The sequence below is a fragment of the Heterodontus francisci genome, chromosome 23 (genome assembly GCF_036365525.1).
Source record: "Heterodontus francisci isolate sHetFra1 chromosome 23, sHetFra1.hap1, whole genome shotgun sequence".
Taxonomy (NCBI): Eukaryota; Metazoa; Chordata; class Chondrichthyes; order Heterodontiformes; family Heterodontidae; genus Heterodontus; species Heterodontus francisci.
In genome coordinates, this window is record NC_090393.1 from 48,238,142 (window position 1) to 48,253,957 (window position 15,816).

The window sequence follows — 15,816 nt, forward strand, 5'->3', positions numbered from 1 at the left end:
TTTTTTAATCCTAATGCGAAGAAAAGTAACTTTTTAACCATATAACCCCTTATTATGGCAAGATTCCTCCACCTGATAATCCAGGACAAAATAAATAATCACTTGGGCAGCTGTGGATTAATTAAGGAAAGGCAGCATGGATTTGTTAAAGGCAAATCATGTTTCACTAACTCGATTGGGTTTTTTAACGAGATAACAGAGGGTTGATGAGGGTAATGCGGTTGATGTGGTGCAAATGGACTTCCAAAAGGCGTTCAATAAAGTGTCACATAACAGGCTTGCCAGCAAAGTTGAAGACCATGGAATAAAAGGAACAGTGGTAGCATGTATATGAAGTTGGCTGAGTGATAGGAACCAAAGGGCACTGGTGAATGGTTGTTTTCTGGACTGGAGGCAGGTATACAGTTCAGTTCCCCAGGGGTCAGTACCAGGACCACTGCTTTCCTTGATATTTATTAATAACCTAGACTTGGGTGTGCGTGGCAAAATTGAAAACTTTTCAGATGACAAATCTTGGAAATATTGTGAACTGTGAGGTGGGCAGTGATAGACTTCAAGAGGACATAGACAGGCTGGTGGAATGGGCAGATAAAATTTAATGCAGAGAAGTGTGAAGTGGTACATTTTGGTAGGAAGAATGAGGGACAGCAATATAAAATAAAGGGTGCAGGAGCAGAGGGACCTGGGGGTATATGTGCACAAATCATTGATGGTGGTAGGACACGTTGACAAAGTGATTAAGAAGGCAAAGTGTTTAAGAAGGCATACAGGGTCCTGGGCTTTATATGTAAATGCATAGAGTACAAAAGCAAGGAAGCTATGATGAGCCTTTATAAAACACTGGTTCAGCCTCAAGAGTTGTATCAAAATCTGAGCACCGCACTTTCGGAAGTCTTTGGAGAGGGTGCAGAAAAGATTTACAATAATAGCTCCCGGGATGAGGGACTTCAGTTACTTGGATAGACTAGAGAAGCTGAGGTTGTTCTCCTTAGACAATAGAAGATTGAGAGGAGATTCGATAGAGGTGTTCAAAATCATGACGGGTCTGGACTGCATAGGTGGAGAGAAACTGTTCCCATTGGCAGAAGGGTCGAAAACCAGCAGTCACAGATTTAAGGTATTGGCAAAAGAATCAACGGTGATGTGAGGAAAATCTTTTTTGACCGCAATTGTTGACAACGCGATCGGTAGGTGGCGCTGTTTTGGCACATGCGCAAATACAGCATGTGCCACGAAAACGTCACAGCTTGCGACTGTAGCAGCTGCCAGGACTAAAGATGGCGCTGCTCAAAGAATCACAGAGATGAAACCTAACAAACATGTGGCAGAATACAATGGCCGGGGAGAGCAACGCGGGGAGACCAGCGGTAGTGGTGCCGGGGGGGGGAGGGAGAGAAAGAGGGGAGGAGAAAGAGGGGGGGAGGGAGAGGGTGGGGGAGGGAGAGGGAGAGGGGGGGAGGGAAAGGGAAAGGGGGGGAGGGAGAGGGAGGAGGGAGAGGGGGGGAGGGTGAGGGAGAGGGGGGGAGGGAAAGGGAGAGGGGGGGAGGGAGAGGGAGAGGGGGAGGGAGAGGGAGGAGGGAGAGGGGGAGGGGGAGGGAGGGAGAGGGAGGAGGGGTGAAAGAGGGAGGGGGGGAGAAAGGGGGAGGGGGGAGAAAGATGGAGGGGGGAGGGAGGGAGAAAGAGGGAGGGGAGGGGGAGAGGGAGAGGGGCGGGGAGAAAGAGGGAGAGGGAGGGTGGGGAGAAAGAGGGAGAGGGAGAGGGGGGAGAAAGAGGGAGAGGGGGTAGAAAGAGGGAGGGGGGAGGGAGGGGGGGGAGAAAGAGGGAGAGGGAGGGGGGGAGAAAGTGGGAGAGGGAGGGGGGGAGGGAGAAGGAGGAAGGGGAGAGAGTGGGGTGCCATAAACGCAACAGCAAAAGACTTACCGGCCAGTCCCTGGACCCAGCGACACCGAGGTCTTCGCACGCTCGCTCCCCGCGGCTCTCTACGGCCTCTCGCTTCCGGCCCTCTCCATTCAGCCGTTCCCTCCAGCTGCGGATGCCCAATCCAGTTGCTTTCTCTACTTCTCTACAGTACTTCAGGCATTGCAACTGTCTGGTCCCTGCATTTTGCATGCTCCCTCTCCCCACCCCTCCCCGCTCTCCCCACCCCTCCCCCTCTTCACCCACCCCTCCCTCTACCCCCCTACCTCCACCCCTCCACCATAGTTGAATATCTGAAGTGCAGTTGCAAAGTCGGGGAAATAGCATGCAAAACAAAACCTCAACAATTCTGGGTTTAATTATTGAAGGTTATTAAGTTATTAAGTCTAAGTATCCGAGGAACTGCTGTGCATGGATACATGAGTGTTGTGTCCAGCATTCCCGTTAGACAGACAGGCCGAGTCTCTGCTATGCACAGCTAAAGAGATTGTTCCTGGAGAGCCTTGTGGTGAATGAACGCTTGGCTCTCTATTCCACTACTGTATTGTCCATGTGAAGAAGGCAAAGTCACAAGAGTCTGAGCTCAGTCTATTCTTGGTGAATGTTCCCCAAGCGCATCCCAATGTGCATTCCCAATTCATCCATAAATGCAATGTTCCTTTCCACATCGTGATGAGCTCCGCAGCATGATCCAGTTGCCTTCGTTGCTTGAATGCTGACCATAAGTCTCGAGGATTGTTTTCTCGACGGCATGTTTTACATGAAAAGAAGAAAAGCAAATCAGAGTCAGAGCTTGCCTCCCTCCATCCACTGAAATTACTGTTGCGCACACCTTTTTAAGTTCTGCAGTGAAGGCACCAATTGATAACGTCGCCAATGAAGCACTTATTACCCACCTCAGATGCAGGAATCAGCACATCCTTGCGTCCTCTCCTGCACTGCCTCCTTTGCTGGAATGCCGTCCTTAAGTGTCAAGGATTGTTTTCTCAAGGGCACATTTTACATGAAAGGAAATAATGAAAGAACATCAGTGTCAGAGCTTCCCTCCCTCCAATGAAAGCACTGTTGCGCATGCTTTATGCTCTGCAGTATAGGCCAATGAATCACTTAGTACCCACCTCAGCTGTAGGGGTCAGGATGATGTAACTGCCCCTATCTCGTGATGGTTCAATGCTGCTCTCAGGGAAAACATGAATGATGTGAGGGTGCTGGAAAAAGAAGCACATTTCTTTTGGACTATGAACATAAAGCAGGCCATTTAGCCCAGCTGTTCCCTGCTAGTGGTTATGCTACTCGTGCGTCTTCCCATCCATTCCCATTTAATCCTGCCTACTACTATCAGCATCATCTTCCATTTCTTTCACTCTTATCTACCTTTGCCTTAAAGCAACACTGAGGATGGAGAACGGTGTGGCTGCACTCCCACCTCACCAGTTGTGTACGCAGCAAGAGCATTCACATTTGTGCTACCACTGGACATGGCATGCTTGTTTCTTTTAGTGCTCAGTCTCTTCTTGCTGAATGTTCCCCAAGTGCTTGACCCATTTGGACGCCTTCTCTGCTTGACAGGCAGCAGCTGGCAATTGCGGAGTCTCACAAGGCTCTGCATGGTTGTTTCAAGGGCGGATGGGGAAACATGTGGCTGTGTGTCCATGTGCACTGCTTGGATGGGTGCAGGAACAGGTGACTGTGTAACTGAACAGCAAGGAGAGGGTACCGCAGGTGGGGGAAGTGGAGCTTTGAACAGGCAGGCGTATGTATGGTCCATCAGATCATTAGGCCGGGGGGTGAAACGCTCAGGATCCATGGATTGTGGCACGCGACTGATGTCCAGCGCATGGCCACCTCCATCCGAAGGTGCTTCCGGGCAATTGTTGGGCAAATTAATTGGCTCCATCTCATCAGCCAGTCCTTCTGTTTATGGCGCATGCACAGAAAAAAGGCACTCCCCTTCCGCTCCGCTGCTCCCCCCTCCCCCCCAACCTCCCTTCCCCCCGACCTCCCTTCCCACCTCCCCCCCCGACCTCCCTTCCCACCTCCCTTCCCCCCCTCCCTCCCGACCTCCCTCCCTTCCCCCCCGTCCCTCCCTCCCTTCCCTCCTTTCCCCCCTCCCTTCCTTTCCCCCCCTCCCTTCCTTTCCCCCCTCCCTTCCTTTCCCCCTCCCTTCCTTTCCCCCCTCCCTTCCCTTCCCCCCTCCCTTCCCCCCTCCCTTCCCCCCTCCCTTCCCCCCTCCCTTCCCCCCTCCCTTCCCCCCTCCCTTCCCTCTCTTCCACCCTCCCTTCCCTCCCTTCCCTCTCTTCCCTCCCTTCCCTCCTTTCCCCCCTCCCTTCCCCCCTCCCTTCCCTCCTCCCTTCCCTCCCTTGAGCACATGCGGTGCCCCAGACAATGTAAATATTTTCAGAGCAACTTACCTTGGAACAATCTCCTCTGTCTAATAAAAATGAAGCAAATGTCCAAAATGACTAAATAATTGAGATAAAATGCCCGACGAAACCTCTCCTCCTTCCATTTTCAAAAACTTGCGCCGAAGCTTTCGGAAGATTGACGCACATGCGCACACGGTCTCAGGCCCTCTGCGCATGCGCTGCGGTCCGGATTGCCAGGACCAGTTTGCGCATGCGCAGAGGCCAACCTGGCGTGTTCCCCGAGGAAGATGACGTTACGCGATGACATCGTCTGCGCATGCGCAAACTGGTCCTGGCAATCCGGACAGCAGCGCATGCGCAATGGGCCCGAGACCGTGTGCGCATGTGCGCACCGCGGCGCATCCTGATGACGTAGCGTTGTCATCAATCACTTTGATCTTTTTTATGTGGCGAGTGATTAGAATCTGGAATGCACTGAGTGTGGTGGTGCCAGATACAATCGTTGCCTTCAAAATAGAATTGGATAAACACCTGAAGAGAAAAAAATGCAAGGCTATGGGGAAAGGATGGGGGTGTGGGACTAGTTAAATTGCTGTTGCAGAGAGCAGGCACAGACACGACGGGCTGAATCGCCGCCTCCTGTGCTGTAACCGTTCTGTGATTTTTGTGTCTTCTCACCCAAAAACAAATCCACTCTCCGCTCAAAAAAACCATCAAAAAGTCCAGTTTGCCATTTTGAACCTTAAAGGGGCCTTGGTTCAAACATGGACAAAAGAGCTGAACTCAAGAGGTGAGGTGAGAGTGACTGCCCTTGACATCAAGGCAGCATTTGACCGAGTATGGCATCAAGAAGCCCTAGCAAAACTGAGGTCAATGGGAATCAGGGGAGAACCCTCCGCTGGTTAGAGTCGTACCTAGCGCAAAGGAAGATGGTTGTGGTTGTTGGAGGTCAATCATCTCAGCTCCAGGACATCACTGCAGGGGTTCCTCAGAGTAGTATCCTAGGCACAACCATCTTCAGCTGCTTCATCAATGACCTTCCTTCAATCGTAAGGTCAGAAGTGGGGATGTTCGCTGATGATTGCACAATGTTCAGCACCATTGGCGACTCCTCAGATACTGAAGTAGCCCGTGTAGAAATGCAGCAAGACCTGGACAATATCCAGGCTTGGGCTGATAAGTGGCAAGTAACATTCGCACCGCACAAGTGCCAGGCAATGACCATCTCCAACAAGAGAGAATCTGACCGTCTCCCCATGACATTCAATGGCATTACCATTGCTGAATCCCCCACTATCAACATCCTAGGGGTTACCATTGACCAGAAGCTGAACTGGAGTAGCCATATAAATACCGTGGCTAGAAGAGCAGGTCAGAGGCTAGGAATCCTGCGGCGAGTAACTCACCTCCTGACTACCCAAAGCCTGTCCACCATCTACAAGGCACAAGTCAGGAGTGTGATGGAATACTCTCCATTTGCCTGGATGGGTGCAGCTCCAACAACACTCAAGAAGCTCGAAACCATCCAGGACAAAGCAGCCCGCTTGATTGGCACCCCATCTACAAACATTCACTCCCTCCACGCACAGTGGCAGCAGTGTGTACCATCTACAAGATGCACTGCAGCAACGCACCAAGGCTCCTTAGACAGCACCTTCCAAACCTGGGACCTCTACCAACTAGAAGGACAAGGGCAGCAAATGCATGGGAACACCACCACCTGCAAGTTCCCCTCCAAGTCACACACCATCCTGACTTGGAACTATATCGCCGTTCCTTCACTGTCGCTGGGTCAAAAGCCAGGAACTCCCTTCCCAACACCCTACACTTTTGTGGGTGTACCTACCACACATGGACTGCAACGGTTCAATAAGAAGGCAGCTCACCACCACCTTCTCGCGGGCAATTCGGGGTGGGCAATCAATGCTGGCCTGGGCAGTGACGCCCACATCCCATGAATGAATAAAAAAAAAAGTAAATGCGCAGATTTTTTTCATAAAGCATCCCTTACAAGCTTGTGTGACAAATAGGAATTTTAGTCCTTAATTCTGTGTGGTTTAAAAATAGTTGGGGCTAAAATGGAGACTGCCTTCATTCATGAAGTTTTGAAATGAAAGGCAGTCAGTCTGAAAGAAAGGCACAAATGTGTTTGCTTTAGAAATCAATTTAGAATACAACCAAAAATGGTAATGTGCAGTCACTGGAATGTATCATAACAAGTAGCCGAATATCCATCAGGAACGCAGCTGTACCAAACCAAGGTGTTAAAATGATTAACCTTTTACTGACTGCTGAAAATAAATTATTTGAACTAAAAAACACTTTAACAGCATCTTAAATTCCACGCGACTGGGGAGGACAGTGCTCATTGTTCTGCCTTGTGTTTGAATATCCTGTTTCTGTGCAGTGTTGCATCCAATGAACAGCTTCCTCAACTGTGACTGACAGCTCTTGGGTGTAAAACTGTAAGAGGACAAGTACAATAATACTTGCACATAACATCTGTAGGTTTCAGAGAAGCCTTTAATATTCCAGCCATAGTTTCTGTTTGTGATACTGGATTCATCAGAGGCAACTGTCGATAACATGGGGACCAGTAGTTCCTTTTTGTGCCCTGCTTGCAAGACATTGCAGTCATGATGAATATTAAATTCACACTTTGTATAATTAGAGCATATGGTCTTTTTCATAATGAGAACGAGTAACGCTTTCAATGAAGACCAGACTGCAAACAGTGATAATTCATAGTCTATCTTAAATTGGACATTGCCTTGAACTAAATATAAGCTAGTTGTTTATATGAATACAGAGGTGCAATTCAATTATCTTCAATACCTTTAATAGCAGCCTGTTTTATTTTTCAGTGTCATAACTGTTGACAGTTCTGGGCGCTTTCCACAGCAGCAAGTAGAGGATGGTGATGATGAAGGTAATTTGTTTATCTCCTGTTTACAGTACAGAATTGAGGTAGATCAACCATGATTGCACTGAACGGTGGAGCAGGTGCAAAGGGATAGCCTACTCCTGCTCCTATTTCTTATGTTTTTAAAGGTGTTATATTAACAAGCTGTTGTCATGTAGCCTCAACATAACCTATATTTTTAGGTAAACATATTGCAAGACATTGCAGTGATGATGAATATTAAATTCGCACTTTGTGTAATTAGAGCATGTGGTCATTTTCAGAATGAGGACCAGACTGCAAACAGTGATAATTCATATCTTAAGTTGGACATTTACTTGAACTAGATGGAAGCCGTTGTATCACTGTTGTTGTTTCTAAAAAAAAATGGTGAATTTTATACTCCTGGTGAGAGACTTTAAGGTTGGGAAATGGGACATTTTCCCTTTCCAGTACTGAGTGTCACCAAGGGCAGATATAGTAAGCAGAGAATAGCTCCCACTGTTCTGTCCCAATAATGTGCCTCAGCCCATCCCTTATGCCAAATCCTATTGTTCCAGTGTGACATGGTTGCATTTCCCATGCCATCCATCCCAAGCCTCTCACGAATGAGGTTTGACAATTCATGCTGAATAGGGACTGAATTATATCTGTTGAAACTTCATGTTCAAATCTTAGAACCAGCTGAAATAGACCTTCACCTCAGTGATCTACATTGGATTAATTTTTTGAAGATTTTTTGGGCCCCATTTTAAGAATCCTTTATTTTGCAGGTTTTCGTTTATTTTCTACATCTGTACCAGGGGATCATGGGAAAGTAGAACCCTCACCTCCAGTTAAATGGAAGCCTCCACCAAGTTCAAGGTAATGTCTGAATTACAATAGATTTGTCGCTTTTGTTAGAGATTTCAAAACCATATTGGTTTTTTGGTAAATTTGCAAAAAGGGAACTGAATAGAAAATGATAGACAGTGAACGTTTGTAGTTAATTCTGCCTTCAGCCAGATATCTGTGATTTAACACTGCAAGGTCTTCTTTCTGGGCAGCACATTGAAACACAATGTAGTTGGACCATTGGCACGTGTATCCAAGCTTGCAACATCCTTTGGCCAACAATAGTTTGGGTTGCCCTGGGGGTGGGGGCTGAGAGGGGGAGAGGATTTTTTATTACTAGTCGACAAACCTTGGAGATGCAGGATAATATCACGGTTGAATTTGCTCAAGAGGAGAGGAGATAGTTCAAAAATAGTTAATTTGCACAGCAGTGCAGGTTTGTTGTCAGACAGAACATTTTCATCCAAAGAGGAATAAGCTTGTGAAATAGTTTACCAGGAGAGTGGATTTTACTGCATTAAATCACCTCCCTAACAGCACTGTGGGTGTACCTACACCAAATAGACGGCAGTGGCTATATAGCAGGTACACTTGGGGGTGAATTCCAATTTCTGCTATATGTAGTGAAATTGTAAGTGCTTTATGAACTCATTTAGCCATAAATAACCCATGATGCAAATTTTACACCAGCCATGTTTTCTGGATTGAGAAGATGGGTTTGGTTGATGAAAAATGACTTTTTGTGGGCCCATTGGCAATTTTCTGTCCTAAACATTCTTGTGACCCACATCAATTTAAGGAAACCCAAGGGAAACCTAAAGTGAACTGACTTATCTGCTTTTGTTTGTTCGTGATCGGTTATCCAAGGCTTGTGGTGTCATCATTTGATTGCAAGCTGCCTGGCTTTTTGAAGAGCATTGTATAGCAATGCTGGCTGCCACCCATGTGCTGCTTAGTGCCAGTATTTTGTGCTTTTAAGATTCATCAGTGTGAGAGAACAGAAAATTGGGACAGAGGATGAGGTCGGGGAAGGTCTGAGGACAGTCTGAAGTAAATTGAAATGTGACCCTCAAAAACAGAATCTTTCTGTTTCAAAGTGAGTGGATGAAGTTTCAAAACTCTTGCAGCCCTGCTGCTGGCATTACTGTGAAATGTAATTCTCATTTGGAAATAGTTAATGATGAACAAGATAGAAAGACAGACATTCAACTATACAATGCTTTTTCCAGGACATCAGAATGTTCCAAAGCGCTTTACAACTAATGGAGTACTTTTGAAGTGTCGTCACTGTTGTAATGTAAGAAATGCGACAGTCAATATTGCACACAGCAAGCTCAAACAAACAGTAATGAGATCGATGACCAGTTTATTTTTATTCTTCTTTGGGATGTGAGCGTTGCTGACAAGTCCAGCATTTATTGCCCATCCCTAATTTCCATTGAGCTGCCTTTTTGTATACAGCTGAGTGGCTTGCAGAGCCACTTCAGAGGGTAGTTAAGAGTCAATCACATTGGTGTGGGTTACATACAGGCTAGACTGTTTTTTAAAAATTCGATCATGGGATGTGAGCATCGCTATCAAGACCAACATTTATGCCCATTCCTGATGGCACATTGGTAACTATGCTACCATTTCCTGATTTAGATGTTGATGAGGTCCATATGGTATAGTTACACCCACATTGGTGTTAGGGAGTTGCAGATTTTTGACCCAGTGACAGTGGAAGAGTGGCAATGTCTTTTCAAGTCAGGCTGGTATGTGACTTGGAGGGGAGCTTGCAGCTGGTGTTGTTCCCATTTACCTGCTGCCCTTGTTCTTCCAGGTGGTAGAGGTGATGGGTTTGGAAGGTGTTGTCAAAGGATTCTTTGCCAAGTTGCTGCAATGTGTTTTGTAGATGGTACACACTGCTGCCACTGTGCGCCAGTGGTGGAGGGAGTGAATATTAAAGGTGGTGGATGGGGTGGCAGTCAAGCAGGCTGCTTTTTCCTGGATGGTGTTCAGCTTCTTGAGTGTTTCTGGAGTTGTACTCATCCATGCAAGTGGAGCGTATTCCATCACACTCCTGACTTGTGCCTTGTAGATGGTGGAAAGGCTTTGGTGGATTCAGGAGTTGAGTTACTTGTCACAGAATATCCAGCTTCTGACCTGCTCTAGTAGCCACAGTATTTATATGGCTGTTCCAGTTAAGTTTCTGGTCAATTGTAACCCCCAGGATGTTGATAGTGGGGAATTCAGCGCTGGTAATGCTGTTGCATGTCAAAGCAAGGTTGTTAGATTCTCTCTTATTGGAGATGATCAATGCCTGGCACTTGTGTGGTGTGACTGTAAGGACGGCAGATATCCCTAAAGGACATTAGTGAACCAGATGGGTTTTTACAACAATCCAGCAGTTACATGGTCACCATTACTGATACTTTAATTCCAAATTTATTTAATTAACTGAATTTAAATTCCCCAGCTGCTGAGATGGGATTTGAACTCATGTTGCCAAATCATTAGTCCAGACCTCTGGATTATTAGACTAGTAACTATGCTACCATTTCCTGATTTAGGTGTTGATGAGGTCAGTTGGTCATGACACCGGGTGAATTCCCAGGCTCTTCTTCAGATATTGCCGTGGGATCTTATACGTCTACCCGAGAGGGCAAACGGGGCCTCGGTTTGAAAAAGAAGAAATCTCTGAGAATGCAGCACTCCCTCAGTACTGCACTGAATTGTTAGTCAAGATTATTTGTTCAAGTCTCTGGAGTGGGGCTTAAACTCATGACTTTTTGACTCGGAGGCGGGAGTGTTACCACTGAGCCATGATTGACACCAAATTCTCTTCAATTAAGCAGAGGTCCCTCTGCTGGCAATAGGCCATCAAAAGAAAAAAAGTCTTGCATTTATATAGTGCCTTTCGTGACTACTGGACATCCCAAAGTGCTTTACAGATAATGGAGTACTTTTTGAAGTGTTCTCACTTTTGTCGTGTAGGAAACACAGCAAGCAATTTGCGCAAAGCAAGCTCCCACAAACAGCAATGTGATAAGGACTAAATAATCTGATTTTGTGATATTGATTGTGATAAATATTGGTCGGGACACTGGGGATAGCTCCCCTGCACTTCTTCGAAACAGTGCCATGGGATCTTTTACATCCACCTGAGAGAGCAGACAGGACCTCAGTTTAATGTCTCATGCGAAAGATGGCACCTCCAACAGTGCAGCACTCCCTCAGTATTGCACTGGAGTATCAGCCTAGATATTGTGCTCAAGTCCTGGTGTAGGACTTAAACTCACAATCTTCTGACTCAAAGGCAAGAGTGCTACCAACTGAGCCACAGCTGACACAGGTAAAACTAAAGGATATATATTAGTTATGAAGTGTTTAGTGCTATTTAAGTTCTATTGGGTCGTAATATTGGATGATTTAATAAAGCCCACACTCGAAATTATCAGTTTTATACAGGGAGTAGCCATTATGCCAATTATTTGTTCCTGGAGTGAAAGACCTAAGGTTTGGCGTGTGATATAAGTTGGTTGGCATCCTTCCATCTACGAAAGATGATGGGCATGCAGCAAACAATCCATTTAGGTGGGGTGTCTTCTCTTGGTGTACCTTTGCTGATGCCTGTGAAGGCCAATCATTGAGAGGTAGGTTCTGGCCCAAGTGCCAAACGCAAAGCTGCCAAGTGATGCTGTGAGTTGTTGTTTTTGACGTCGGTGCCTGTTGCCAGGCTGCTGTAGCAACTGGTTGTCGCGGTAGTGCACACCCGTCCACAGGATGTGTCGCCATTTCCCTCTTTCACCAGCTAGTGACTCCCAGATGCGATAGTCAACATTTAGGGCCTTCCTCTCACACTTGCAAGTATCCTTGTAGTGGAGCTTTGAACGCCCCACTGGTCGTCAGACCCCGGCTACCTCACCATACAGAAGGTCCTTGGGTTTGCGACCATCTTCCATCCTGCGGACTTGTCCGATCCACTGAAGCCGCGTCTGTTTGATTAGTGCCAACACACTTGGGATATTTGATATAAAAACAAGAAATGCTGGAAATACTCAGCAGGTCTGGCAGCATCTGTGGAGAGAGAAGCAGAGTTAATGTTTCAGGTCAGTGACCTTTCATCAGAAATGGCAGAGGTTAGAAATATAATAGATTTTAAGCAAATAAAGCGGGGGTGGGGCAAGAGATAACAAAAGGGAAGGTGTTGATAGGATAGGGTGACAGAGAATAACTGACCAGAAGGTCATGGAGCAAAGGCAAACTGTATGTTAATGATCTGCTGAAAGACAAAGCGTTAGTGCAGAGAGGATGTTAATGGACAGAAAAATGAACAGCCCTGGCCCAAAGCACAAACATGAAAAAAAAACAGTGGGCAGGAACATGGTAAAAAAAAATGAATGATGAAACAAACTAAAATAAAATAAGCAAATAAAAAATAAAAAAAAACTGAAAATAGAAAAGGGGGCCCGTCATGCTCTGAAATTATTGAACTCAATGTTCAGTCCGGCAGGCTGTAGCGTGCCTAATTGGTAAATGAGGTGCTATTCCTCGAGCTTGCATTGATGCTCGCTGGAACACTGCAACAAGCCCAGGACAGAGATGTGGGCATGAGAGCAGAGGGGTGCGTTGAAATGGCAAGCAACTGGAAGTTCGGGGTCATGCTTTTGGACTGAATGGAGGTGTTCCGCAAAGTAGTCACCCAATCTGCGTTTGGTCTCCCCACTGTAGAGGAGACCACATTGTGAGCAGCGAATACAGTATACTACATTGAAAGAAGTACAAGTAAATCGCTGCTTCAGCTGAAAGGAGTGTTTGGGGCCTTGGATAGTGAGAAGAGAGGAGGTGAAAGGGCAGGTTTTACACCTCCTGCGATTGCATGGGACGGTGCCGTGAGAAGGGGACAGGTGTTGGGGGTAATGGAGGAGTGGACCAGGGTGTCACAGAGGGAACGATCCCTTCGGAATGCTAACGGGATGGGAGGGGAGGATGCGTTTGGTTTTGGCATCACGCTGGAAATGGTGGAGGATGATCGTTTGGATGAGGAGGCTGGTGGGGATATCTGTCTTTGAGAGGACTGCCGCATTTGTGATTTTGTCCTACCAGGGTATATCCATAATATGCAGCAGACAGCGAAGATGGAAATTATTGAGCGTCTTTTCCTGGTAGCTGTGAGTCATCCATGTTTCACTGCCATACAACAAGGTGCTGAGAACACAGGCCTTATCAACCATCAGCTTGGTCCTAAGGGTCAGCTTTGTGTTGTCCCACGTGCGTTTTGCGAGTCGGCCAAAGGTGGAAGCTACTTTCCCTATGCGTGTATCGAGCTCTGCATCAAGGTACAGATTGCCAGTCACTGTGGACCCAAGATAGCAGAATTTGCTAACCATTTCCAGTGGGGTGTTATTTAGTGTGATCAGGGGCAGAGATGCAACACCTCTTATGACCATGGTTTTCTTGATGCTTATAGTCAAGTTACAGGCATGGGAGAGACGGTCTATGAGTCTTTGTAGATGAGTTTCGATATGGTATGTCCACTTGAATTGAGGGATAACATAGAGATTATATTCTCCAAACCTGGCTTATACATGGGAAATAAAGTTTGAGCCATCTAACACTAAGGCGAAGTACTGATGATTACAGGCCTGTCATCGGTTGTGCTGGTGGTAAGGACTCTTAAAATGATAAATTAAGACTATCACACAAGAGCTGTATTAACATAAGATTAAATTTGTTGGCTTAAGTCTTTTTTCCTGTGGCCTGTTGCAACTGAAGCATTAACTAAATACTGTGAAGACTCTGGAGGTTTCACTGATGTTTCCTGCTCAGAAGCAAAGTCGATGCAAGCAGCCTATTATTACATCAGAAGAATAAGCCAATCTTGAGGAATAATTGGTCTGCATTCATTCACAGCCCTGCACAAGTGTGGGTTAATGAAGACAGCATGTTACCTTGGAGCTGCCCTGTAGTGATAATTAAAATCAATTCGGCTGGATCACAATTATAATTAAAGATTCATGCGTGACTAGCATCAGTGTGATTCAGGGTGATGAAGAGGCCATTGCTTGGGATTTCACCATACAAAAAACGGGCAACCAATGTCAAGGAAAGAGATGTGTTTGCGTATCCAGAAAGAAGCATTAATAGTACATTGGTACTAGGTCTTGTGTTTATCAGTTTGACCATGCAGTAGGTAGCCTGATTATAATGTACTGCTGAGTTTGGCCCTCATTGATGCTTCAAATAGCCGATTAATCAGCTCAGCTTTGAATCGAACACTTCTCAACAGCACTTTAAAAGCTGAGCTGAACATTACAACCAATGGGAAATCCAGAGTCCATGTAAATGAGTTCTGACAAGTTAGATTTGAAGCACAATTGCTATAAGCAGGATCACTAAAAACAGGATTCTCTGGCATATCAAAGAATAAATAACTACAAAATCAGAAGCTTGGAAAGGGTGAACAGGGTAGAATAAAGAGTTATGAAACACCTTGTTAATAACTGAGGCAGTGACAGACAGATATCTGGTAGAACTAATGCCATGGCCAAAGCAACACAATTTAAGCATATTTCTCAGTCGGCTGATAAATTTAACAATCTAATATAGTTTTATTATTTTACACAATAAGTAATGATGGAAAAAAATCCTTCTCTAAATAATCTAGAGAGAAGAATGGGCTCAAATTTTTCATGCTAATACATCTAACATAAGGAGAGCAGTCAATATGTGCTGAAAGGCCCCTGATGTAGGGACATCCTGTGTTTATATATTTTGGCTACATCCTCCAGCACATCCCCTCCAATCCTCAGTCAATGAATGCATGGGAATCAGTGATGATAATGGTGTTAACTATGAAAGTACAGATTGGTGACCTGGTCAAACTCAGGAGGTAAAATCATGTGGAACCTCCTTTAGCCACCATCCTAATACCTGCAGTTTTTATCATCCAGGAGAATTTTTCCAAAGATTCAGGTCAGGGGACCAGCAAGAGTCAGGTGTACCAAAGTGTTGTTTGCAAAATAAAACATGACAACTCTGTTTTAAATAAAATGGAGGTAGGAACATGGTAGTGTAGTAGTTCTGTTAGTAAACCTGTAATCCAGAGAATGTGAGTTCAAGTTCCACCATTTCTGTTTGAGAATTTGAAGTCAGGTTTTTAAAAAAAAATCGCAAGTTAGGAGGCACAGTAAGTTGTATGGATGGGAACAGTATGGAGGCAGCTGGAGTTCAGTGTGGGAAAGTGTGAGATCTGAGAAAGATTAATCACAATATTTTCTTAGTGGTAGGAGAGGAGAAGCTATGGAAGAGCAAAGAGATTTAGGTGTCCAGATACACACATCACTAAAAGCTAGTGCACAGGTACAAAAGTAATCAAAGCGGCTAATGGAATGTTGGCTTTTATCTCAGGGTTAGTTTTCAAAAGTGAGAAAGTGATACTTCAGTTGTACAGAGTGTTGGACAGACTCCATCTGGAGTACTGTATTCAGTTTTGCACCTTATCTCAGGAAAGATGTATTGGCCTTGGTGGGAGTACGGTGCAGATTCATCAGAGTGATACTAGGGCTTAAATTATGAGGACAGGTTGCATAAACTTGACTTGTTTTCACTTCAGTTTACACAGTTGAGGGATGATCTAGTTGCAGTGTTTCAAATGATAAAGGGATACAGAGAAACTATTTCCTCTGGTGGGGGAATCCAGAACAAGGGGGCATAATCTTAAAACTAGCTAGGACATTTAGGAGTGAAATCAGGAAGTAATTTTTCACACGGAGAATAGTGGAAATCTGGAACTCTCTTCCCCAAAAGGCTGTG

General features: G+C 45.6%; 1 protein-coding gene across 2 annotated transcripts in view; it reads left to right on the forward strand.

Annotated features, from left to right (window-relative positions):
- c23h12orf43 (chromosome 23 C12orf43 homolog) overlaps positions 1-15,816 on the forward strand; it is a 48,912-nt gene that overhangs the window by 23,844 nt on the left and 9,252 nt on the right. For both annotated transcript variants that reach the window (XM_068055203.1, XM_068055204.1), the window contains 2 exons: positions 7,148-7,212; positions 7,959-8,049. In XM_068055203.1, coding sequence (XP_067911304.1) covers positions 7,148-7,212; positions 7,959-8,049 — 156 coding nt within the window. The remainder of the gene's footprint in view (positions 1-7,147; positions 7,213-7,958; positions 8,050-15,816) is intronic.